The sequence below is a fragment of the Tinamus guttatus genome, unplaced genomic scaffold (assembly GCF_059628265.1).
Source record: "Tinamus guttatus ecotype Peru unplaced genomic scaffold, ASM5962826v1 Tinamus_guttatus_pri_ptg000546l, whole genome shotgun sequence".
NCBI classification, from domain to species: domain Eukaryota; kingdom Metazoa; phylum Chordata; class Aves; order Tinamiformes; family Tinamidae; genus Tinamus; species Tinamus guttatus.
The window spans coordinates 2,244,959-2,271,983 of record NW_028289080.1 but is presented as its reverse complement, the minus strand read 5'-3'; the positions used below and the strand labels follow the sequence as shown (position 1 = coordinate 2,271,983).

The window sequence follows — 27,025 nt, the reverse complement described above, 5'->3', positions numbered from 1 at the left end:
TTCTCTCCGTCCTCTCCCACCCTACTTTTCTTTTGTTTTTTTTTTTGTGCCATCAGGGTATTGTGTTTCATTGTCTGAAGATGTACCAAAAATGCATTTTTTTCCCAATCTGTCTGGATTAAACAGGTTGTCTGAGCCCATCCCAGTAACAGCTCACAAGATGGGGGAGCCCCCCTCAAACGGTGCACATGGATACAGACCAAATTCTGATAGGAAAAGACACGCACGTGATTACCCCTTCCCACCCCCATCCCTCCCTGGCACTCACTTCTCCCCATTAAGATGCAAAATCACTTATGGAGGTAAGCGTCCAGCCAGAGATCCCCGGATTTCTTTAGGGACCTGCGGAAAGAAAAGGGAGAGCAATGTGCTTGGTCTCCGTCATTCCCTTCCTGCGAAGGAAGAGCCCGTCGCTGAAGGTGGGTAGGAATCCTTGGGACACCAAGTGCCTTTTCCCAGGGGTAGACACCTAGAGCAAGAGGAGGGACCTCTTTTGGTTTACAACGTGCCCAGTTTTGGACTCAGAGCAAGATTTTTGGCTGATGTCCCTCGTTTCACCTGCCTTGTGTCACCCAATGGCCTTGTGGTGACCTTGTGCCTTTCCATGAGTTAGCAGCAGTGTCACTGAGCAGAGCCGCCCGGGCTCATCCAAGCTGCACCTATGAAGGAGTTTCGCCACTTCTCCCTCGGAATTTTCATGGAGGATTCCTATCTGCATCAGCTCTGCAAACGTGTGACAGAGTCAAGTTGTCTTGGGTCAAAAGACCCATTGACAACTAGGATGCTGGAGGGGCTGTGTTTGGTCTGGGGACCCTCTTAATTGGGACAGGACAGGGGGAATGGCAGGGATCATGCTCTCAAGGCTCTCCTGGTGCCCAAACGTTTATTTTGCAGCATTTTCTCCACAGAAGGTCCTTCTGACTACACCAGAGCAAGCTCAGGTTGAAGCTGTCTGGTTCTGGCGCTCTGAATGTACATAGGTTTTCACAGTGTTGGGTTAAGTCCTCCCCCTGCTCTCTGTGTATGAACTGCCTAGAAATGTTGCTTGATATGGTCTACGGGAGGTGATGCTACCACCAGATGGGCAAGTCATTGCTGGAGGGAGCTGGGTTGTGGAGAACTTGTAGAATGTCATGGTTACTGTCTCGTCGGACACGAAGCATCAGCCCCTTGGGGCTCTGTATTGCGTGCAATTTCCTGTGCTCACTGGGTTGGGAGACGCAAAGGAGGGTTTGGGCCAATTTTCAGCCTCTCGGCATGTAGGTGAGGCTGGTCTGCTTGGGAGGTTGTCCGGAGGCGGATTATGTCGGTGGTGATCCCTGGAATGGAGGCTACTTTCTCTGTGTTCTCTGTTACGCAAACAGACTTTTTTGGAGTAACTGACATAGGATAATTAACACTGAATCTGTCAGATAAGGATTATTAAGCCTAGTGCTCAACAGTGCCTAAAAGGAACAGCCCTTTGCTTCTGGGATGGCTCGAACAGGCAAAGCACGGGCTGTGATCTAACCTGTCCCCCTTCAACTCATGCCAGTTTGCAGCCCAAAGACTTGCTGCCAGCTGCCTAAAGCATGAATGAGCAGTATTTTGGAAAAGGTATTATAAAAAAACCCTTCCTTTTGGGAAGTTTAGCTGTGATCTCATCGCTCAGATCTCCCCAGCATCTTGCACAGAGGAGCTCTGGGTTTCGGGAGCTGCTCTGGTGGACAACTACGCTCCTTCTTGCCCCATGATGCAGAGGCGGTTTCCCACACGTTGGCAGCTGGGGTTGCTTCTCCAGGCCAGCACAGCTGTGTCGTTTCTGCTGAGAGCCAACTTTTCTGCAGATGCTCCTTGGACTGTGATATGAAGGACATGACCCTAGCTGACATCGGATTACAAAACACCCACACGCTGCTTCTCAGGGTCTAGAGTGTCCTGAATTCTAGCACTATTCTTCTGATCTAGAAAAGATGGGGTGTTCCCCTGAGAATGAACTATGGGGCACAAAGGGTATTAAAAAGCCCTTACCCAACGATGTCTATGCATGCTTTTCCAAGAGGCTTCTCTTCGTATTGGACTCCATACTTGGCACATAACGATTTCACCAAAGGTTTAATCTTCCAGAAATTGTGTCGTGGCATTGTTGGGAACAAGCTTAAGTGGAGAGAGAGAAAACAAGCCTGAGAAGTCTAGAGCTGAACCCCACAGGACGCGCATGTCCACCCGCCTTCTCGTGGGATGTGAGGGAAGCAGGAGTGGGGCAATGGCCTCTGTCTGCTGAGGTAGCTGCCCATTTCCTTGAGCAATAACTAAATGTCTCCTGTCAAATGGACCTGTCAGTGACCCCCCTTTTGGAAGAGAGAAGCAGATAAAGAATTTGGTATCACCTTTCCCTGTGCTGTTCAAAGAGGGTTTAATTTCTCTTCAGAGTGACTGATTAACGATAAATGCCTTCTCTTTTCCATATTGCATTGCCACTGGTTCATGTGGCTCTGTGTTTCAATATCTCTCCCGAAACCTGGTACCCAGCAAAGTACACGGTCCCACATGGCTGCCCCAACACTACACTATGCTGGAAGTGCTCTTAGGCAGGGAAGGGAAATTTCTGAAGTGGACACTAAAGTTCAAGTAGGAATGCAGGAATGTGAGTCCATGGTCATTCAACTGATAGATTCTTACCACTAGCTAAAACTTGGAATTAAAATTGACAGTGAGGGCTGAAGTATTTAGCAGCAAGAGGGAAAACACACCATGCTTAGTGGTAGAAGGAGAAGATGACCCAAAATAGCTTGGGATTTTCCTTCTTCCTTGATATTCAGTAGCCCTCCAAAGACCCTCTCTCCCATTCCATGCACATGTGCCTTTAGGAGCCTTTCCCTTGCCTCAAGGCCAGGGCTGTGGCAAGCTGGTAGTGGCCAGGTGCTTCAGGGCCCATACTCACTGGTGCTCGATTTGGAAATTCAGGTGCCCGGTGAACCAGTTATTGAAAAAGGACTCCTCAATATTGCAAGTGGCTGCCAGCTGTGAAGGCAAGAAAGCAGCTGTGAGTAGGAGTGCACGTTCGCCCCGAGATCAGCACAGAACTCCTCTTGCCTGGGCCAGGGGTTTGTTATCTTGCTACTGCTGCTGGGGGGTTCAGCAGCAGTGAAGTCTTCCTTCCCCCGTCCTGCCTAGATATTGCCCAGAGTGCTTGATTGAAGTGCAAGATCTTAACGCCATGGAAACATGCTCCTAGCCACTCTGGCTATTCACGACTGTAAAAAGTAGGTAGACTTTCTTAAAATCCTCTTATACTCTTACCTGGCTAAGCTGTGAATCCACATGGTGACCACAGCAGATATACCCTCCTCATCCCCATAAGATGCAGGACAAAACCAGAGCAGGGTTAAGGAGACTTCTCTTCACTCACCATTTAACTCTCTCACACACAGATCTTATTTCTCTCTCTCTAAACCATCCTCTGACTTGGTCTACAAACTCCAGTTACAAAAAGCACATAGACAAATGCCTCCCATAACTCTGGTGAGTCTATTCCTGGAGGTGCTTGACTAAAGCGTGGTTCAATAGGAGAGAAATTAACAGTCGGACTTTGTAAGCTCAGTGCAAGGCCCCATTAATAACTACCATTCCTAATTAAAGTAATTAATGCATGAAGTGGTTTATTCTTTCAGCTCAGTTTTACCAGATTCACAGGGCCAGTGGAAAAGTTGCTCTCCTTATCCTCTAGGTCTAAGCAGGACTTGGAGCACCTCAAAGAAGAGGCACCAGTTCAGCAGAATGGATGTCATTGGCATTATTAAATAGAGGTTGTAAGCAGCTGGCTTATTCCCAAGACATAAAGTTTAGAAATCTACTGAGCTCGCTTTTCAATGGGGCTTGATGTATTTTCAGCATAAGGAGAGCATAGAGATCTACATGAGCATTAAGTTAGCATGCTGAGCTGCGTTGAGGGTCTCCTATTTCTTCATGTGTTTATAGCAACATATATCACATAAGGAAGTCCAACCGCACTTCTTTACTCTGAAGGAGTAAAATATACAATCGGTTGTCCTATTTTGTCAAAGAAGTTTGGACTTGCAGGTCTTGAATCTGCATTACTTGCTCTAGGGAGAATATGCTGATGTTCTACTTGTACAGAGTCTTGGGAGATGGCGAAAGGCAGTGAAAATGCAACCACTCTTTGAATATGTTCCTGGTCCATTTTGGAGTGAGTGGAGGCAGATGTATCCATCTCCTTCCCGGTTACCTGAGAACTCAGCCAATCCCTGTGCTTCTCGCTATCAATTTCCATTGGGATGTGATTCATCTGGGTGACCCACACGAACCAGTGACTCTCCAGGAACCTTCAATGACAGAGAAGAAAACATGACGTTTTATGTTGCAGACCAGGATGCAAGGTCAAGAGAGTGGGGTTTACAGGGACCAGCAGGAGGTATTGCCCGCGGGGAAAGTACTTCTCCAAGATACAGAACAAAGAACGGGTCCTTCTATAGAAAGTGGAGAGAATCATTTCTGCTTTTCTCTTCCTCTTTTTGTAGTTTAGGGACTAGAGCCACTGCAGTTCACTACAACCACGACGTCCTGCTGGGCTAACCTTCTGCTTAATCTCTCTTCCTCAAAAGCAGAGCACTACTTCCCCTTCCTCTAAATAAAGATGATCCGGTCACTTGAGCAAATTAAGCCCTCATTTCGAAATGGCTCAGTAGAACTGCTTTTACCTTTCCAGTTACTTGCTGGATCTACATTTATTTTTAAAATCCAGCATTTCCAACATCTGTAGAACAGTCTATGGAAATCCACTTTCTTTTTGTCCAGAGTCGTTGTTCTGTGTTGGGGTTGAGATGCAGGTTAGCAAGACAAACGTCTACACGTCAACCCCCAACATAGGGAAAGCTGTCCTTGATGTAGTCTTTGGGCTTGTTCTCTGAAAGAGAACAGATTATCTCAATCTCTGCTTTCATCAGCAGTAAATCTCACACAGCTATGGAAAGGAGTGAGCTAAGTGAAGGAAGTTCTCAGGGTTGTTTTGAAATCCACAGGTGGTTTTGATGGGTGTTTTTTCTGCTTGGTATTTTGGTCTATCTACTAGGGGACAAATGAGTCCTGTTATGTGATGCACCTAGTGATCATTCATGTCTGGGGTCAAAACAAAATGGAAGTGCTTTTATCTGGCTTTATACCTTTGGCATCATCATGCTTTCTCTGGGCAATGGGAGGACTGCTCACAACGTTGCATTGCTTTATAATGCTCCCAGAGCTCTTTCCTCACTGTCTGATTTATAAGGAAACTACTGCTAATCGGGAAGTGTCTCCTGATGAAGTGTGAGAAACTGGAAACAATTTTACAAGAGGAATGCTTTGTTTCTCGCATTTTTAGCTTAATCAGAATATGAAAGTGGTAGAGTAGCAGGATATTTGTTATTAGCTTTTTGGTTTGTTTTCACACCAAAGAGGCTGGCTAGACACTTACACAAGTCAATGTCTTTTGAAACTCCTTTTTCTTTCCCCCTTAAAACCAAAGTCTTTTGCAATCAGGAAAACAAATCAAGAACAGAGATATTAAGTTGTGTGGAAGGGAAACTTTCAATTCTGTCAATGTTTTTGCACAGTGGTTTATACTCATTGCTCATGTTTTTAGGTCTCTCACTGAACTCTCCATGCATCAGTCAAAAAGCAGCAAGTAGAAAAATGTTTCTGCACTGGGAGCAGCACACTGTGAGGCCAGGAAATCACAAAGGGCTACAAGAGCAGTTAAAATGAGGATATATTAAAAAACATTTCTCCATAGATTTAAGGAGGGCTGAAATGTTGCTTTGGAGGAAAAATGGAAAGTATGTGTGTCGGGATTGGGCAGCATGTAGGAACACGCAATGAGGAAAGAAATGGGAATGCTGCCTGAGCCACCGAAAGGACCGAGGCAGGTGCCAAGCAACAGACCCAGTTCTGCTGAGAGCAGGTAAAACTTGGAAATGAGAGCAAAGGAGTGAAAATCCTCAGGATAAGAGAGAATGGGCAAGATGTCTGCGGACGACCTACAGAAGGAAGGCCCATGGCACACAATGTAGCTGAGAGCCTGTTATTCTCATGTTGGAGTGGAGGGAGAGCAGAAGGGAGGCCCTTTATCTCCTACCTGACAAAAGTGAGGAGACACAGGGATCCCAGAACGCCATAGAATGGGATGTACGTGATGAAGTAGCGCATGTAGTAACTAATAGCCCAGACCAGGTCCTAGGAGAAGAGAGAAGGCATTAGGCTTTGACCTATCTCACTTCAGACCATCTTACTGGTAATTTGGGGCATGCTGGATAATTAGTAGAGCAAAGCATGCCCTGTCCATCCTCCCTCTGGCAGCTGCCCTTGCACCGGAGAGATGAGTGGCCTTCTCCTTGCTCAGGTGTAACGCCTGAGGAGTCAGCCGGGCCCCACGAGAACAGGGAGGACATTTCACTCACCGCCCAGAACCTGTGCCTGATCATGGTCCAGATGATTTGGATTTGGAAATACACAGGGATGAGCAGAGGTGGGAAGACTGCAAAGCAAACGGAAATGTTTCAGCCATCTGAGGAAGTGCAGAGATACGTTGACATGAGAGCAAGCCAGTGGTTTGGGAACTGGTATTGATCTTTAGCTATCACAAAGCATCAAGTGGTGACACGCGATGCTTCTATGGAGCCACTTGCAAGCTGAGATTAGTTCCCAGTCTCAGTTCCTTGCCTTGCTTCATGTGGCTGTGGTGGCACCATAAGGATGCCTGGATATCAGTGAGGATCTACTGCACTGACTGTGGGACTGGTACGAGTAACCCATGAAGGGGACTGCGAGCCTTAGGAATGGAGGGATGAGCAGAGATGTAAGGATCTGCTCCACTAATGCAGCAGGGACTGGACAGTAAAGAGCCTTCAACCCTTCTCACCATAGGGAGAAATGAAGAGTGTGGTGCGGGTACTCACTGAGGAAGAAGTACTCGTGCTGATGGTTGTACGGCAGGTACTTCAGCTTCTTCTTGCCATACTGCAGGGCACAGAGGAGAAAGTTCAGTCTTGGATCATGACACCCATTGGTAAGAGGATATTCTCTGCAATACTTCTTTATTTATTAACTCTCTTTAGCTCGGACTGGAGAGTTTTGACCTAATTCCCACACCAATAAAGATAAAAAGTGTTTGGTGTGGTTAAATATCATCAGGAATTAACTCGTGCAAAGTTATCTAACCCTTCTTTTGCCTCCAGCATTTTCCAGAGTGTTGTGAGAGCATTTCGAAACATGTAGGCTGGTCCTGGATAGAGATTAGGGCCATACTGCATTGCAAACATTTTATACCCATGTATTTTATATTCCACCTTCCCAATAAGGGAATACCTTCCTGCCTAGATATAAATTCCTATTTAACATGTTCTGGCATGATACATAGATAATCTTTTTTTGTCACTTGACAGCCTGATAGCATTTCTGTGTATTTCTCTACCTTCTGCTATTCCTGTGTCTGTGATAAAACTTGCTGTTATCTCCATCGTTACCTTTACAAATGTAGGACATGAAGAGGTCGGACCTTTGGTAAGTCATTACACAGGACACCCGTGGCTGAGCAGGACATTGAACCTCAGTTAGTTTTCCATGCAAACGTCTTGACCACTGTTTCATTTTGCCTTATGCAGTCACCAGCACTATGAACTCCTGCCATCAGCCGGGTCTTGTAAATCTTGTTCTACCAAGACTGGGAAAGCTAAAGTGGTCCTTTGCTGTCACTATGGGAAACCACATAGACATAATTAAATCTAAAACATCTGTGTCACCGCAGTTTGGCATGTAGGAGACTGGAAATAGAGCACTGTCAGTGACAGCTACTCTGCACTGAGTCCTACATGACTGCGGTCCACGTGCAGACACGTACAGGAAACGCAGAACCTTCTCCAAAGACAAAGTTGGACCTTTGGTTGTTGCTTCCTGCAGGTGCCCATTTCTCTTCCGTGAAAAGAGGGAGCTGAGAGCACCTGGGCTCCTTAGTTAAAAACCAAAACTAGGCAGAAATGTCCTTTGGGGGGTACCAGGAGTGTTCACACAAGAAGCTTACATGGAGAGTCCAGGTTGGTGGGAGCTCACACTTCAGCTGCACCAAGTGTATCAGCTGAACCAAGTGGAACTAAGAGCTGGTAGCACTATGGCCAGGAGAGCTGAGACAGGGCTTTACCCGACTCCTGCAGCATATTGCACTAAAGTTCTGCTGCAATCGCAGGAGATTACTGGCAGATTATGAAAGTAAGGATAGACTAGCAGCAAGAGTGGCAGGAGCGCAAATAAGTGACAGATTAAGTCTGCTTAGTGAACACTGGCATAAAAGGAATTCATATCTTCCATGTAGCTCACAGTGAGCAACTGTGACGACCACATTACGTGGCACCAAGAGGAATTCTGGTTAGATAGTGGAAAGTGCTTCCTGGTGATTTTTGGAGGGCTCAGTCAATTCACACTGCAGTGAGATTTCAGGGAAGGCTGGATGTGAAAGAATATTAAGACACACTGATGCTCCAGTTTTCCTTGTTGTGGTGCATGGCTGAAAGCAGAGTTTTTCCTCCAGTGGTAGAAGCCCAAGCTACTTTTAAGCTACTTTATCAGGCACAGGACTTTCAAATGGGACACATTCAAGAGCGTGATATTGATTTACGTCTTCTGGATAGCGACTTTTTAAAGCATTTTTTAAAATCATATACAACGGACTTTTCTGCCTCTTAGTAGTTTTGTGTCTACAAGACATTCTATGTATGTGTCCAGACACCAGGCCTCCAATATGTGCCAGGAGCTACTTTTTTCATAGGCTAAAAGCTGATCTCTAGGGTGGGTGCTGTAATCTACTGTAGCCCCACTGACTTAGGTGGTCAAGGGGCCCTCAGTCCTTGACTTATCCCTGGAGTAACATAGGGATACAGCCATTAGTGGCTATCCTATACCAGCAAGAACCTTCCAAACACTTTACCCTTTCAGCTCAGCTTTGTTGGCTGGTGGCCTCAGAAATGCAGGCAAGGAATTAATTTCCCTTATTGTGGTCAATATAGGAAATGGACAGGGAATTGTGCAGTCTGCCTTGCTCTTGAACCCAAAATGTGTCAAGATAAAGAGGGCCAAATGCCTATTGGACAGCACAGATGCAAGCCCAGGACAAGACAAGTCACTATTTTCTTTTTCTTCTTTTTTTTTTTTAGTATTTTCAGCACACTGTATGTGTCTCAACACTAGCCAACCCCTGCTTTTGGAGAAGCCTTCTCTGAAGCCCTCCTTACCTCAACGGGCTGTGAATCTCCGAGGACAAAAACATGCAGCATGTTGACATCTGGGTCTTTCTTGAATATGTTGGGCTTGGCATGGTGTTGGAAGTGACGGTGGTTCCACCAGTTTGCCGAGGCACCCTGGGCAGATGCAAGAACAAGCAGTTAAGCCATGCAAAGACCCAGCTCTTCTAATGGTAGGATTACTTTCATCCTGCACAAACTGTTACTTTTCAAATAGGAATAAAATGTGGTTAAACTCTCAGTTGCTATGAGACTGCTGGTGTGAACCTACTAAAACCAGTAAGGCCAGCCTATTTCGCTCTGGCTAATGATCTTCCAAGACGTCAGAAGAGGCAAAACAGCTGTAGCTTAGTGAATTATGTGTCTTCCCACAAGTGAAGCTGTTATTTGTGGTTGAATGGGTGGCTTGCCTCTTTTTTCTACCTTACTAATTATTCCCACTGGTCTCCATTTCCTGTCTGTGACTGTAAAGAGTGAGGCAAGGCAAACTGGACTTGTAAGAATGGTCAGAGATTTGTCCTCCCCCCTAGAAGTTGCTTCTGCTGGTGGACAGACACTGCATTGGACTTCACCCAGGATAGAAGGTCTGAGGTTATCTTGAGTGACCAGGATATAGCTGTACAGGGCACTTAAACATCACTAAGCCTGGAGGGCAGGGTGTTGAAATAGAGTTTTGTGCAATTTAAGGAGCTAGAGCTTTAGCTATGATAAACAGGTGGAGTTCCACTGAAGCTTGTGGAGTTACTGTGACCTGCAACAGCTTTGGCCAGGCTCTTATCTCTTCTGCACACGGGGAAATGGGCCACTAACTTCTCCCCGAATTGGCTCACTGTGGAATGGCTCAGATCTGCTGTCCCCTGCTTTGGCCCAGTCCAAGTGAGTGGATGCAGCTGCTTCTACGGTGCCCTGGGGACAGAATGACCTTTACCTTCAGGTGCCCAATCACGAACTTGTGGCCTATGTGGTTCCACACAGGCTTCTTAAAGACAGAAAGGTGTCCAAAGTCATGTTGCAGCCACCCTGCCTGGGCCTGGGAGGAAGGAAAACGAAGTAGTTAGAAAGTGGGTTGAAATCATAGTTAAGGAGGGGAAAAAAAAAGGGAAATAAAGGTGGGAGGCAAGTTGTGTGACCGTGTGTGCGCACGCGTGGGACAGAGAATCAATGGAAGTGTCAGTCAAGGGGAAGATCTCTGATTCTGCTGTGGTGAAGGGTGTGTGGAAGGGAAGGCCCCAGAGGTAGGAAGGTATGCGAAGGGCAGTGGTAGGGTGGGGTGGCCAGAAGGCACAGGGTGGTGCAGCTGTTTTGTGAATGAAGCTGACACAAAAGTGCAGCATGTCTCCTTGAAGGTGATTTGGGTGTCCAGTAGGCTCTGTGCCTACTGTTTCTCACCTGGGAAGTCGTAAGGATGCAGGCAAGGAGGAGAGTTGCGATCCAGCCAGTACCCAAGTATGAGACTGTTAACCAAGCCAAAGCTTCCATTACAAGGATATGGCCCAAGTAAAAGGTGAAGAACCAAGGATTTGCTCTGAATAAGTTCATATCCTCTGCTGTCTTCCTCAAGGTCCGGAAATCCTCCACCAGCTGGGACTGCAAAATAGATTTACAAGATCCAGCATGAATCTTTTAACAGGTCTGAATGTGCTTTAGGAAGTCTTAAGTTTCCTTTCTAAGGAGCGGGGCTGTTTCCTGCAATCGCTGGCCTACCCCATAAGTAAGAACCTTTGTACCACATTGAAGTTCTCCATCCCACTTCCCTATGAATAAGCTCAGGCCAGGCTGGTCTGAGCCCATCTCCTGACCTTCTGCACCTTGAGCTAGGTGGGTAATTCAAGCCTGAATCCGGTGAATTGGCACTGCTACCGTGCTGTGTTGAGAGCTGCATCAGCTGCTCATGCTGGTCCCAATGAGCTTTAGGAGTGCTAGAGAGCCAGCTGGAGAAAGAGGGAATTCAACCCCATTACTTAGGGATAGTTTCTGAGCTCTGGTGATGAACACAAAATATCAGAACGGCTATATGTGGGTCAGCTCGCGCGCAATTGTGCAAGAAGGGCACTCCGGGGTGAGAGCCAGTTCCAGTTGTCGCTTCTATTGTGGGTGATACGGATACACCATAACCCCAGGCAGCCAAGAATAACAGAGTGAGATAGGGTTTCGGGGCAGGAGTTAGCCCTGTGGTGCCCAGTGCCTGAATAATGAATGAGTGGGTCGTCTGGGAGCGACACGGGGCTGGCCGTGAGGACACGGAGTGGACGGGGAGCTGGGTGGCTGCCCTCTCAGCTGCTGAGACGGGACATCTGTTTTGCTTCGGCTTTGAAGCACCCTGGGGTCTTCTGCCAAAGGGGAATTGTGGGGCAAATGGTGGAAGAGATTTGTCCTCTCCAGGCGATGAGGGACTTCCCTTTGGAAATCCTTCCAGCCTTCTCTTTCCCTACCTCCTTCTCCTTTCCCCCGACATGTGTTTCAGAGCTTGGTCCCAAGGGAAAGGAAAAGCAGGAGGGACGCAAGCCCCAAGGGCTGGCACACGTTTCCCAGGGCATATCCCTTGGGCCGTGTTTCCCTTCCGGATGGCATCGTTCCAGTCCAGCCATCTGGAATGGGCTGCTAGAAATCAGACGTGATGACCATAAGCAGCTGGTGGCTGTGCAGAAAGGAGAGGCTTTTACCGATGTGTCACCTCCCTCCCACGCACATTTTAATCTCTACGGGGATGCGCACGTCACCGAGCGCTTCTCTCCCTCTCTGGATCTGCCTGTAAGGAAAAAGGCTTTATAATTTGCCAAGTGTTTTTTTTTTTTTTTCACATAGGAGCTTGGAGGACAGCCTGAGACCAATCCCACCCCTCCAAAAAAAAAAAAAAAAAAAAAAAAAAGCCCTATAAATCCCAGTTTAAAACAAATACTCACATTCTTGTCTCGGTCCTCGCTGGGTTCCCCTGGAGCGAGCTCTCCAATAAGCAATGGCTTGAGAAACTTTCGCACCAAGGTGGGATTGATATGAAAGGCTTGGAATGCATCCTGGAATAGAAATATGAGTAATTGGGTGAAATTCAGAAGCTGGTTGATTCCTACCCGTCTCCATCCCATCCATCTCCAGCACTTCTCCTTTTCTGCAACAGTTTCTGTGTTATTCTGAATGCGTGATGCAAGACTCCTGTCTCTCCCATTGCTGTTCAGTTCCATACTACTAGGGGCTGCTAAAATTGTTTATCTAGCAGGAAGAGAATGGTGAAATTTGGGGTACTCTCTAAACACATGATGAAGAGGCACCTCAAGAACTTTCCTAACACTTAAATTCTGTTGATTCCTTTGGAAGGTAGGCAGATAGGAATTTGTACAAATCCCCATGAGGATATAAACACCCTTTGAAGGCTGCTGCTGGGAGGCAATTGGAGAGAACGACTTGATTTTTGTTTTCATAGTATGTGTGGCTTGGTATTTATCTTTAGTGCAGGCTAGGAAGGAACAGACAGTATTTGCCCCATGTTGGTGATAGCTGAGAAATTTCCACAGATGAAGATGGAGGGATCAAATGACAGAACGAGCACAGAGAAACGGAGGGAATGGTTCTTCTTTAGCTGTTCCCATAGAAGCTGAATGTCTCTAATCCCATTTTCATAGTGTATTGTCTGGAGTGGTTGTGTATGGAAACTTGAAGGTGACCAAGCCCAGATGGGACTGTGATAATAGAGAAATACTACTGGATGCATGGGCCAGTCCTGAGGTCCCCAGTGCTACCATATTACCATAGCTGAGCAAAGACTCAGCTCATCTAGAAGAATGTGTTGATCTTTTTTTTTTTTTCTATAAAATGAATAGCTGAATGTTGTCTTGACTGCTTTGTATTCTAGATTTTACATATGTAATTCCATCTCCATGATTTTCCTTGCAAGTCCAAGTAGAAACGTCTCTAGAAAGTCTCAAAGAAGCAAGCAAAGACTTGGTTTTTCACCAGAACTTTAAGCAATTGTTATAAAGAGCTTGCTACAAAAGCCCACTGGGGCAAAGACTGCAACCTAAAAACTTCCTAAATCAAACAGCAGCTTTAATCAATAGTCTGAAATACGCTAAATGGGTTAGCAACTGTGAAGAGCTGATAATTATCAAGAAATGCAATGAGACTTCTTATTGTTTCTACTGCTCTATGCAGTGCAGCAGCTTGTCCCTGTCACCCGTTCATTAACCTCTTGGGAGACTGCTTCAGTGCCTCGACTACTGGATGTGTTCCACTGCCGGCTCCCAAACACCTGATAACAGACACAGGTAATGTGTTAGGCTTTGGCTACAGAATCCACCAAAAACACAAAACTGTGAAATAAATCCCATCGTGAGCACACGTTCTTGCAGCTGAGAGAGCAGGAAATCCTGCTGGAATAACATTTTTCTTCTGTATGTTGAAGCCTGACAGTTTTTTCCCCCCCACTGAAGTGCTGTGCCCTGTCCGTGGGGTGTTTTGGTCCCAGGACCAAGGAGTTTACCATATCCCTATGTTTTAGTCCTCTTTCATCTGCTTGTTGAAATCTTTGTATTATTCATTTGATGATGAAATAAAGCTGAGGCACACACACACACACACAAATTGAAGTACCAAGTTGGAGCCTATCACCTTTCTTTGTCCCACTGCCTGAAAACTGGAGAGGCCAACTCCACTCTTGCCTATTGCTCTCAACAGGAAAAGCAGACTAGAAAGTGCTCCCTGTGTCCAGCTGGCCCTTCTGGGAACTTTCTTCCATTAAAACGCTAATTCCTGTGTTTAAGAAGCAACAACAACAAAAAAACCAAAAAAACAAACAAACAAAAAAACCCAGCAAAAAAACAACCTACAGGCTTGGTTCCAAAGTCCTCCAAAATCAACAGAAACTTTAATCCGACATGAAGACTTCAGATGCAGCTGCAGTTTTGCTGTGGGAGAAGTATGAGAAGGGAGAAAAAAAGGAGAGCTGATCTGTCATTTAATTTGAGGTTAAGCAAATGACATATGAGAAGTTAGAGCATAGGGAGGGAGAGAGGAAAATAGCTACAGGTGCACCAGAGAAAGAAAGCCCTATGGAATAATTTAGAGGCTTATGAAAGCCATAAAATGCCAGAGGCTATGAGGGAAGGAGTAAATTAAAAAAAAAAAGGCATTTCAGTGCATGGAGGAAAAATCTGAATGCCAGAAACGAGAACAAGGTGCACTTCTTTTGTACAGCCCTGGGTGCTCCAGTCCCTCTCAGCTCAGTGGGGTTACTCTTTTTAATACTCCTACTCGAGTGCCCAAACCAGGCTTCCTTTACCTTCAAGATCTGTCATTTGCTTTGCTGAGATTTCTACACATATCACCCTCTCTGGTGTTGTCCTTGCAGTCCTAAAGGATGAAAGACCCTAAAGGATTGCCAAAGTAAGGCTGTGGGCAGGGTGTGAATTTACGAGCGCCTCCAGCACTGGTAGCGTTCTGCCCTTGGTCCAAAGATGAGTCTTTGTGGATGTTTCACTGAGACGTTAAGTCTCACTGCTGGTTGCCTTCCCTGGTGTCGTTGGCAGATGGTGAGAAAGGGAAAGAAAGAGGGAGGAAGATCGGAATGAGTGGGGAGGCATCTGATGGTGCCTGCTGCAAGGCTGTGCCAGCGTGGGAGGGAATGTTTGAGGGGGGAACGGGGAAGAAAGGAAAAGAAAGGGGCAGCGTGTTGACTCAGTATTCAAAAAGTACTCCAAAAATATATGTAAAAAAAGAGTTCTCGGAAATCTCTGAGGAGCTCAGTGGAGGAGACGGAGAGAAAAAGGTGGGAGCTACACTCTGAGAAGCGCCATATGATGTTTATGCACAACCTACTGACTTTGTGGTCTACTACCCAGGTAAGCTGGGGTGTCTTAGGGTAAAACGCAAGTGGGAGTTACCCAACGTGTGCCTACGCTGGCCTTGGCACCCTTGGCCTCACCAGCACCATGTGGGCGTGCTGAACACACGAGATGTCAGGAGAGCTTCTCGGGTAGCCCTCTTGCAAACCTCCTGTGATGGATTTGCTCCCACATCATCAAGCAGGGTGTTTTCTGGAGTGACCTGGCAGGGAAGTAAGGGCTTGGCGAGCCCCTCAACGCTGGCTCGTAACGCTGGGCAGCCATGGCTCTAATTTACGGGATAATCCCTGTAAATGGACAAGCTGCTCCTGGCGCACATTTGCACAGAGGTCCAGCCTACGAGTGGTGCTGATGACAACCTCGCAAAGGACGCGAGCCATTTGAGAACCAGGGATTAAAACACGTTGAACTACATTTTTAATCACTGCCCTTTCCTCCCACTGCGCTCTCCCAGCTGGGGTATCGTGGAGCACCGAATGAATCTTGCCAGGCTTTGGCAGGGTTTAGGCCAGCCTTTCTAGCCCTGAATGAGCCCGAGAGCCTTTTTTTTTTGGCAGTAAAATGTTATTTGCCACAGGGGAGCTGGCCAACAGGCATCAATTCCCTTTCAGCTCAGCAAGGGATGGACAATTTCAGAGCACTCGAAGACTGTGCTTGCCATGGTGCGCGCTGTCGTTCCATCTCCCTTGCAAAGACGGGAGGCAAACGTAGGACCAAAACACATTTCACCTTCTAGGGTAGGTTTCAAAGGTAAACGCTGAGGGACGGGAGCGCTAAGAACCCCTCCGGCTTCTGTTTCAACCGGCCAGTTTCAACAGGAAAGGAAAGGAAAACCTGGCTCATGCCCTTCCTTCGGGTGGGAAAAGCTGTTTGTTCAGCGCTTTTCTTGGAAGGGGGCAGGAGCCTGGAAATTCATCGCAGCACTTTAAGGTGAATAAGAGTGAGTGACCACAGAGCCGGTGACCCCAAGCAAATGCACCCGGGCACTAGCAACCCTTGCCCTTCCTGAAGCCGTGCGAGCCGCGGGCGCCCGACACTCAGCGCTTCGGCTTGCTCTCTGCCGCGCGTAACGCCGAAGAGCTCGGAGGCGGCTCCGCTTTTATAACCTGCGGTGCCCTGGGGTGCTGTGCACGTTCCCGTTGGATGCGCTCCTGCACAAGGTGGCTTTGCGGGAAACCGCAGACACAAACAACAGCCTCGGAGGCGATGGGTGCCCTTTGCAAGCGTTTTTCCTCCCCGCTCCCTCCCCTCCAGGCTATTGAAACGCAGGCGGTAGCTGCAGCCAAGCGGCTACAAACTGTAGGAGCAGCAGCAAACCGCTTTTTTTTTTTTTTTTCATTAGAAACCTGTAACAAAAATCTCCAGAGAGTTCCCTCCTAGGAAAAGCAAAATGCTAAAAAGCTCCTTGTTTTAACCACCACCCGCCCCAGCTCTTTGCAGAAGCAAATTCGAAGTGGGCTCCCGCTTAACCCTTCCTTGCAGGGCAGAAGCCACCCGCCAGAGAGGGGACGACCGGGGCCGCTCGGATCACTGAAAGCAGCGCTCCAGGCCCAGCACGAACAAGGGACAAAGAGCTGGATTCGAGCAGAACCGAGGCCACCTCTACCAACTGCATCCATGGGGCCGACTGCCAAGGCGGTGCATCAGTCTGCACCTGGATGCTACAGCAGCGAAAGGGATGAGCAGGAGACGGTGACGAAAGGGACCAGCGGGCGGGATACGCGGCGAGTGAGGCCGGCAGTGGGTTGCAGAAGGTCTGGTTCGCTTCCTTGGGAGCCACCGGGGAGGAAAAGGACCTGTTGGAGGCAGCCGCCCGCGCGCGGCTCCTTACCGTGGCATCCTCGCCAGCGCAGTGGCCGATGACGCGCTGGCCCCCGGGGTGCCGGCTCGCCCACTGCGTGATGTTGTACACCTTGCGCTCGATCACCAGCCACTTGTCCGTCCGCAGGTTGTGCTTCTGGATCTCCTCCCAGGTGTAGAAGCGCGGCGGCGGCGGCGGCAGCTCCCGCTCCGCCGGCTCCTCTCCCTTCTCCCCCCCTTTCCCCATGGGGACGGCGGCTGCTTTTGCCTCCTCGCTCGCAAGAGCCCGGCCCTGCAGCTCCTCGGGGTCGCGCCGGCCGGAGGGCACGGGGCCTTCCCGGGGCTAGCTCAGCTGCTCCCCCGCAGCCTCCCTTCTCCTCGGCTCATGCCCTCCCTCCTCTTTGTCTCCTCGGAAGCGCCCCCGAGGCCGCGCTCCCCCCGCACTGGCGGCCGTTCCCGGCGCGCGCAGCCCAGCTCGCCGGCAGGCTCGGCCCCTTCCTCCCCCCGCGGGGCTCCCGCATCCTCCTCCCGCCGTTGCCACGGCGATCAGCAGAGCCCCGGCGCCAATCGCGGCGCCGCCGCCGCCCGCCCGCCCGCTGCCATTGGCCCCGCGCGATCTGCCGAAGGGAGAAGCCGGCGGCGCTCCAGGCCCGGGCCGCGAACCCGCGACCCGCCGCCGCCGCGGCCGCGGGCCCGAACGGGGGGGTGCTCAGCCTGCCTCTTCCCACCCCCTTCCCCCGCGGCCTTTTTCCATCTGGATTTTGGCTCTAGCCTAAAAAAAAAAAAAAAAAAAAGATTCTTTCCTTCTTTCTTTCCTTCTTTCCTTCTTTCCTTCTTTCCTTCTTTCCTTCTTTCTTTCTTTCTTTCTTTCTTTCTTTCTCTCTTTCTCTCTTTCTCTCTTTCTCTCTTTCTCTCTCTCTCTCTTTCTCTCTCTCTTTCTCTCTTTCTCTCTCTTTCTCTCTTTCTCTTTCCTTCTTTTTCCTTTCCTTTCCATCTTTTTCCTTTCCATCTTTTTCCTTTCCTTCTTTTCCCTTCCCTTCCCTTCCCTTCCCTTCCCTTCCCTTCCCTTCCCTTCCCTTCCCTTCCCTTCCCTTCCCTTCCCTTCCCTTCCCTTCCCTTCCCTTCCCTTCCCTTCCCTTCCCTTCCCTTCCCTTTCCCTTTCCCTTTCCCTTTCCCTTTCCTTTCTGTGTTCTTTCTTTTCTTTTTTTTCTCTTTTCCTCCCTTCCTGCCCCCCCCCCCCCCATTTCCCTTAGAAAGACTTCCATCTTCCATCTGCCTGAAATTAGCCTCGTTTCGCTCTATTTCATCTTCTTGTGTTTGGAACTTGATGGCTGCCAGGCTTAACAACTTATTTATTTTTGATTTTATCTGATGTAACTTTATTTTTACTTTATTTTGCATGCATTATTATTACTCTCATGTTGGAGGGGTTCGTAAGCACCGCTCAGTCTCTTGTGCGGCGGTGGAGACCTCCTGCTCCAGGAGATGCTTTTCATGCCAGCCCGACGGTGCCGCCTTTTCTTCGCCCTGGGGCTCCTCGCACAAAAAGAATCCCCTTGTGCAGGATGCGCAAGGCGGAAGCAGTGGGAAGGTGCTTCCCCTGGCACCCTTCTCACGCCTGAGGATATATGGAGCGGTTCTCCAGGAGACGGCAATCGCAAGCCGCAGCCTTCCCCCCCGTGTGCATCCCTGCTGCTTAGTGACTGCTTCCCATTGCTTCATTGAGGGTTTATCATTAATTTCCATGGTGATGCTGGCTCATCCTATTCAGATTCCCTATATGTGCTGGTCGGGGCATGGATTGCACCTCCGCAGTTACAGCACACAGGCCTTTTCCTGTTGCCACGACTGAATGCCAGGGCTGGAGCCCAGATGTTGGCCTGCCTCGTGCTTCAATAGCATTGCGTCCTGCGATGGTCCTGCCGGGCAAGGGAAGGAGCCCGTCTGGGTAACCAGCAAATGCTTTCACTCACAGGGGTTATTTGCTCTTGAACCACCTATTGCATCCCACTGCTTGGAGGGGGCAGCGTGCACGTAACATACGGGGCATCTCTTTTTGTGACCTGTGTCCTCGCCCGCTTGTGCTCCCGCCCAGACCCTGTCCATAATTTAGAGCATCTCTGCCTGCTGCCATGGGCTTGGAGGAGCCAAAGACCTAGAAGCTTCTTACTCCTCTCCTTTTCTTCATACAGGGTCCCTACTTGGGGAGAGAAAGGGAGGGTGATATGAAAGAACCTCCTATCCGCATGAGAAGCCCCTAGAGGTGCCCTCAGGCCGAGACCTGCTACAAGTTCCTTCTGTTCCCAACTAGTCTTAGGGCTGCCCAGGGATGTGAAACACCGTATTCGACAGCCTTTCCCGTGACGTGGGTGGTGAGAGGCAGGAACGAAAGGAATGTTTTCCTAAGGCTTGCTAGTTTTATTTAGTTCGGTTCAAAATAGTCCTCTGCCAAGGGTAACGAGAAACGTCAAACAAGATGCTACGTTAAGGTGGACCTGAAGCTTTGGCACCGGGTGCCTAGAGACTTAGGTCTTGCACTTACTTAGAGCCTTGCACTAGTGGCTTCTGAAATGTTATTCTGTCTGGTTTCTCCTGGATATTGATCACCATTGATAGGTGAATCACTCCTCCTTACCCTACTTTTTCACTCTTCGCCTTGTAGCTTTTATATTAAAAAAAAGAAAGTTGTTATTTTTCTTTTAACTTTAGAGCCCAGCAGATAGCAGAGTGGATAGGTCATTTAAATGTCCAGTATATACTACCCAGTAATATTCCTGTGAAAGCTTAGCGAGTAATCACCATGCAAACCCTTACACAGAAATAACCTGTAGTGAGTCTGAGCAAGTTTTCTCTTTCTTTAAACTTTCTCCCTCTTTTTTATTATTATTTTTCTTCCAAGTTAACTTTGAAGCCAATATATGCCATCCATTATGGACCCTGATAAAAAAAGCTTTATGCATGGCAGCCTGTTCCAACATTCTTGGTGTAACACCCTCTGCAAAATCATCCTGTAAATAGAGTAAGATCTTAATGGGGTATCGTTATAGCCGCTGTAAAGCAACCACACATCCTAGTAATTAGGAAATGAGAGGCGGAAGGTTATCAATTATTGTTGCACTATGAGGAAGGAATATGTTTTGGTCTGTTTGTCTTCCTGTTGTTCTTTTCCTTTGGCCCCTCCATAAAGTACTGTTTGCTAAGTCGCTTGACTCGTTGTTTGCAAATGCAGCAAATGATTTCCTAGAGCACATTTTGTTCCATTTTCCTAGAAGGGAGCTCAGTATTTGATATAGAGCCCTGCCTGGTAGAAGGACTATATGGAATTTAAGTGTTGAAATTGCAGTGAAAAGACCTCCAAATGCAAAGAAGTCAGAAATTATGTTTAAAGGAACATAAACCACGTAACAGTGGTGAGAGATCTGTACCCCTCCATGAACATCAACCCATCCCTATTTCAGCCCATTGCTTCTCCACCTTTTGCACTCTGCAGTTCTTCTTATAAGGCAGCCCCATCAAGGAAGGAAAATAGAAAGAGGCAGACTAGATAACATCTCTGAAAATGCTTTATTTTGGTGCAACTCAGAGACACCTGCATTTTCTTACCCCCTTGATCCCCTTGGATGATGTATTTGCTGACACTCTGCTTTTCTGCGCCTTAGTTCTTCAGTTTGCCGCTTGTTCTTTGATTCTTCAGCCTGGAGCTCTGATGAAAGGAGGCTTCTCACAGCAAAACTCCGCTCGCTCAAAGCTTTATTCAAGCTCTGAGGATTCCATGTGTGGAAGGAAATCCCAAGGGAAATGAGCCTGGCAGCCAGATTCATACTGACCAGCTCTGAGCTGCAATAGATTTCTGCTTCCATTTGTTGTCTCCCAAATATTTCCCAGTGAGAAATCCATGCTTAGTGAGTTTAAATGTTTTGACAATAGCTGTCTGTTGCCAGTTATATTTGTGGTGGTCCATGAACTCCAAAGAGTTTGCAAACCTCAGCTTGAAAATCAATGCTCAGTACAGAGATTTATTATTATTATTTTCAGATGTAATTTGTATTCTATCTGTTGGAGGGATTCACTACAAAGCCAGATTTGGGGGAGGAATTGGATTTGCAAATCCATGGAAAATTTTTGCTTGTTCAGTGTCCTAATTCAAGGTTGTGTCCTCTATTTCCACAAATGGATTTAAAGCCATGATTTGGGGTGACCTTGTAGAGATAAAGATATAGATTATTTGTAACCCATGGCACAGTTTTATGGTCATAGTCCATCAGTGGTCTGGTCCATAAAAGAAGCGTATGAGGGTTACTGAAATTGGGCAGAGTTTTTTATATAAAAAGCTTGACCTCTCTGTCAACAGCAGGTCACACTTCAGTACCGATACCTTAAATTGTTGGATTTAAGCAGAGCAGGCTACTTATGAGCTAAAGTGGATGGTTGCCCAAGAACTTTCTTTCTCAAGATAGATTAACTGGTTGAAAAGCAGGTGCATTTTGGATGGAGATAAAGTCAGCACCAAACTTTTCATCCAGTGTTCGCATAGATAACTGTGGAAAAACGTTGTTGAAAGAAGCCTATCAATAAAAGCAGCACTATCACCCTTATGCAACTCGCTCTGCACCGCTGTCAAGGCTTCGTGTGGCCGCTGCTCTACGTTTCACTGAGCTCCTGGGGCATGAAACAGCTGGGCCAGCGAGAAGTGACTCTGTGCTGGGGCCAAGTAGGTGAAAGGCTGCACTTGTTGCATGGGGTGCCTCAAAGAGCACAAAGAGCTTGTGTGAGGGACACGTAGGCCTGGAGATTAACAGGGTAGGCAGGAGAAGGGAGGGAAAGAAAAAGAAAGAAGGGTGAGAAATGCAGCTGGGAGGATAGTGTGGAAAAGGAGTGACAGCCAAAGAGGTTTGCTACGAGGAACACGCTGAAAGCCTATGTGAGGGGTGTCTTGCTGGGTTAGGAGTGGGGCAAACGGGCCGATGTGGCTCCCAGAAAGGCAGTTCGGGTAGCTCCCTGCTGTATTGTGTGACAATTTATCGATATATAGGAAAAACAAAACAACCCCCCCCAACAAACAAACAAACAAAAAAATCCCTGAGATCCTGATGAAACACTTACAGAAAATACGATTGAAAGACAATTTTTGCATTTTTATCCCTTTGACTTTTATGTAGGAGTTGGGGACACCAGATAAGATTATTGAAATGGACCTTTTGGAGGGGATCGGAAGCGCTATCAATACCTGGAGGATGGCTTTTATAGTGTCCTAACAGTATCCTGGAAAAGCCTATAAATGTGTCTTTCTGATTTTATATTTTTTTTTTAGGGTGCAAATGAGAGACAGAGGAGATGATTCTTCTTGGCTTTGTGGCTGTGGTGCTGACACTTTCCATGGCCGTCCACATAGCTGTCCAGGTAGATTTTCAGGTGAAAATCCCACTTTGTCATGTTCGAGGGCTATCCAGTGTGATCCAGGGGGAAGTGGCTCGAGTGACAACCCGCCTGGGCTTGGGGAAAGAGGACCTGCTGGAGCTGTAGGTGAGGGAACAGAACGGTCTTCGCAGCGTCACATTAATAAGAGAAATCAGCTTCTCCATCCCTCAGGTGCTGGCCCAAGCTGTCCCAAAATGTATTTTTGCTTCTTGAGAAGGAATCAATTAATGGTGTTGAGGAAAACACGCTTGGCCGTCACCAGCGGAGCACGATGGGGAATTCCTCACCAGAGGACCAGGGAGGGGAGTCAAGCAGAAGGACATCCAAGGCGCTGCAGCAATGAGCTGTGGTTTCTCCAGAGGTAAGCAGGAGCTGCTCTCTGTAATTTCATTTATGAAGCCTGTATCTTTAGCTCGGGCTTTTCAGGGTGGAGTTTTGCTCCCCGGAACAAAAAAAAAATAGTATTCGGTGTCATGGGATACCGAGGCCCTGCAGAAGAAGGAGGAACTTCACCATCTTTGAACATTTCAAGACTCTTCGTAACCTCCCTCCAAAAGAAAAAAATTCCTTTGCCTTTTTCAAGTGGACGAAAGAAGACTGTTTCCCTCCCAAACTTAAAATGTATGTGTGAATAAGAAAATTTGACGCTATCTCTCTCTCTCCATGCCCCTTGGAATGCAGTCACACTAAATGCCTATTTTGAATTAAAAATGAAATCCAAGGCTAAAATAAAATCTCTCAGCCTCCTTGACACCTGGCAAGTAGTCGGGGAATACTGCTTGCCATTTACAAAGTGCCTTAAGCATCTTAAGTGGCTTCACCTCTTGCTTTCATGGAAACATGAAGCCCGTGAGAAATTTAGCTTGTTAAGAGCATTGCTTCTTAGTGACAGCGATCCCAGTTCAGAATTTTAATGTCGCTGCTAATATTCATCACTGCTGTTGTCTTATCACGGCCTTCTCTTCTCCTGTCCACCAGCAAATACTCACATCTTTTCTCTTGTGCTTTGATTTAAAGTTCATTAAGGACAAGTTTTTAGCTACAGACACAAAAAGACGCGTGGAGGAAATGTAGTATGGACTAAGCAATGTCAAAGGGTTGTTGTGCAAGGAACCCCCAGCAAAGATTTCTGCCGTTTGGAGTTTTTTTTTTTTTTAAAGCCTATAAAAAGGGAAAATAAAAATCAGGAAATGACTAGGTTAAGTGGTTCAAGTACCTCCATAAAGAGGAAGTACTGGAACTAATTGTTTTTAGCTTAGTTAGCAGAGACCTCTAAAACAAAAACAAGTAATTCCAGGTCAAAACCGGAGATGTGAAAATAGTAAGGCACAAACTTGAGACAATAAAATAGAATACATCCTAAGCACACCAGCGCACCATGCCTGAGTTGAGGCCACAGGCTTTTCCAAAGCAAATGCTTTAATCAAATGCCACTGACTGTGGTTAATAAATGGATGGATTTCTGTTTCTCATCACGTAGATCACTGGAACATTAAAGGTCCTCTAAATTTCAAAGCCTCTGGAAGGGAACATGATTGATACAACCATCTTAGAAGCGCAGTCACATCTTCTTTACATTTCCACAGCATTTGAATGCAACTCAAATCAGGAAAAAACAGCAATCGAAAAAAGTTGTTTGTGATACAGATTTTTCCAGATATTCTGCACAGTGCTTCCTCTTCTGTAGCTCATGGCCATGCACTGCTAGAGTTGGCTAGTGGTCACTGAGTTCACGTATTTTAATACTCTTTGAAATGAAGACAACGCTGCTTCAAAGGCGCCTGTGACATTAACCCCCGACATATTCTGCTGTTCATAAGAGATTTGGCCGCACTTTTCTTCTAGTCATGGGACCCTGGCTGAGAGCTGACTAACTTCACAAGCCAAGCGAGCAAGTGAAGGAGCAAAATAAAACCCAACAGAAACTCCCATTGTGCTGCCGCTGCTGGCAGGAATTTCACATTCCACCGTGGGTCCGGGATCGGCCACATGGGATTAGCAGGGGCAGGGTGCAAGACGGCCTGGAGGCCAAGGAGCACATGTACCTTATTTACCAAAGGAAACAGCGGACGCTGCAGGTGGTTGGTTGGGATGAGGACTGGGAGAGAAGGAGAGGACGATGGCCTTTGGGGAGGATAATCCATTTGCAGTGATTTATAACGAAAGGTCAGATCTTCCTTTTGTCCTCCCCTTAGCAGCTGCTGGCACCGGTGGCTTCCTTCAACCTCTCGTTCCTCAGACTTTGCAACAAGATGCTCTGAAATCACTGCCTTCCCCCACTCCATTACTAATCCCAGGCTTCAATTCAGTTTGAGTTGTGCAGGAGGAAAGCATTGCCTATTTTTTTATCTCTTTGCCTTTATCATTACGTAAACTGATTCCTGGTTGCTTTTTCTGGCAAGGAGAAGTAAACTCCTCCCACATCACTGTCTCTATTCACGCTGCAATATATTCATTCTTTCCCTCTGCTTTGCAAAATAGCTGCATCTTTTAACAGTCATTTTTTTTCCCAGTAGGGCTCTAGACCAAACACTCCAGGTGGTTTGTGTGGGCTGAAGAAATGCACCTTACAGGCAAATCCAAGAATTTAACATTAGCATAAATGAGGTGTTAGCTCTCCAAGCAAAGTTATCATTACAGTTATCCAATATTAGCAGTTCTAGTCCAAATTATCCAGTCACTATAGCTCATTCCCAATAATCCTATATCTGAAAATGATGAAGACACCCTTTCTAGGCCCTACGCTTTTTTTTTTCTTGTATTACACTCATCTTCCCAATGCTCCTGTGACTAAGACTGAGGAATGGGTGGTGTTACAGCGTATTGCATGAGTTTAAAACCCTTCCCTGGGAGCGACATGATGCTCAAGTTGATAGTTTCCTCCTGTGCTTGCTTCATCAGAGCAGCTATTTTAATTGCATTGGCTCCAGGCTGCATCTGGCACATTTTTAGCTTTTCATTCTGTCCTGCTCTGCAGCGGGATGCTAACATATTCTCCCTTGACTCCTTGATCCTGTTCTTGGCCCTTGGCATGTGCCTTGCGTCTTTATCTTTCCTTCTGCTGAGCAAAAGACAAGAAGCAACTCTCCTTGCTACACATATTTCCTTTTCAGCATTGGCAGGTTTCCCTTCAAAATCTCCTCGTTTCTGCGGGTTCAGTCCCCGCCAATCCATCTGTTATCCTCACTTGTTTTTCTCCTGCTGCGAGCTGCTAAGGGAAAGCTCACAAGGCTTCCGATCCAGTGCTTCTCCTTCTCCCAGTTACTGTCTTGGTCACCCCTCCTTGGGCTATTTAGTGACACCTTTGTCACACGGGTGGCTTTGAAGACCGAAGACCTCGCGGGCAAATCAGGGAGGTGACATAAGGGTTTTTTATGTTCTCTCCTCTGGCTTTGAGATGCCCTCAGGCAGTCAGGGACCCTTGAGAGTTTGGGCTGATGAAGAAGAGTTGCGGATGGATCATGACAACCAGGAGAACCGGGAATATTGGAGGTAGAACAACAGGCCAGGGCACTGAAATGGAGCAATGCTGCTGGAAGAGCAGATGGGTCAGGTTTGCTTTTACCTACTCAATGGCTCTGCAACAAAAATTGGCCCTCTGTTAATGCAGGTCGTCACAGCTGGATGCAAGGTGGTGGTGAGTATATAACGGCAGCTGGTTTTGCCCCGCGGCCTTTATCACAAAGACCTCATTCTTGCCTATGTGAGGCCCATTGAGATCCTGAGCGTGGCAAGTGCGGAGGACCAACCACTATTGACAAATAGCAGCTTGTAATGCAGCCCATGAACTCTAGCAGGACACTGAACCTTTCACTGCTTCCACTTGGGTGATTCAAGTGGCCTCCGGGATGTCTTATCTTGGTCAAATCGTTACAGAAGGAAAAGAAAACAAAGTAGAGATTTAGTACAGAAGAAACATCAGGCATATTCCCCAAGTGTGTAATAAAAGTCTGTTAATAAGGTGGTAAACCCCTGTTTTAGCTTTTGGGTCTGCTGAAGTGAGAGAATGAGAGGAGCCACATGAGGACCTTGAAGAAATGCAGCGTTTTTTTCAGACTCTGCTGCTTTCTGACTATTGCTAAAAATCCCTTAAAGGCTTACCTTGTGTAGAAAGAAAGATATATATGAGTGTATATATACATATATATATAATGTGGTATACAGGAAAAAGAAACTATCTAGCCTCTCCCTACATTCATGATGAAAGATCAGTCTGGAAATATCACTTCAGTACAGCACAATTGCTTTTTGCACAATGGATAATCAACCTGTAGAAATCATTAGTGTCCCATTTTGAATATAATGGTTAAATTAAATAAAAAAGTGCTAAATATTATTCATGAATATCTTTTGAATATCTTTAGCGGTTGTTTGTGAGATGATCGGCAGTCAACGCACAAGGAAATGTTTATTTTCCCTGCTGAGATCAGGAGAGAACATTTTCCTGTATGGATGACTGTGCAAACAGGCCTGAAATGCTTTACTGCAGGCCTCAATTTTGGAAAAAGGGAAGGAAAAGGGAAAAAAAAAAAAACAAAAGATGTCTGATCTCATGTTTTATAGGTGTACGATAGAATGCCTATAGAAAAACTTGCTGTAGTCACTGGGAGATGCTCAGAGGGAGCAGGGATGCAGTCTAGTGCTTCTGGGTTTCTATGGTGATGTTCAACAGAAGTGCCATAACGGGGTCAGGTTTGAAGGTGTGTG

General features: G+C 47.0%; 1 protein-coding gene across 1 annotated transcript; it reads right to left on the bottom strand.

The window, feature by feature from the left end:
* Positions 1-252: 252 nt before the first annotated feature.
* LOC104566742 (acyl-CoA 6-desaturase-like) lies at positions 253-17,147 on the bottom strand. The gene is made up of 12 exons (XM_010213551.2): positions 16,932-17,147; positions 12,170-12,280; positions 10,656-10,853; positions 10,195-10,296; positions 9,258-9,383; positions 6,933-6,993; positions 6,435-6,511; positions 6,113-6,210; positions 4,229-4,325; positions 2,924-3,003; positions 2,011-2,136; positions 253-342 (listed from the first exon to the last, which is right to left on the bottom strand). The coding sequence occupies exons 1-12, from the start codon at positions 17,145-17,147 to the stop codon at positions 291-293; spliced, it is 1,344 nt and encodes a 447-aa protein (XP_010211853.2). The 3' UTR covers positions 253-290.
* Between the last annotated feature and the right edge of the window lie 9,878 nt (positions 17,148-27,025).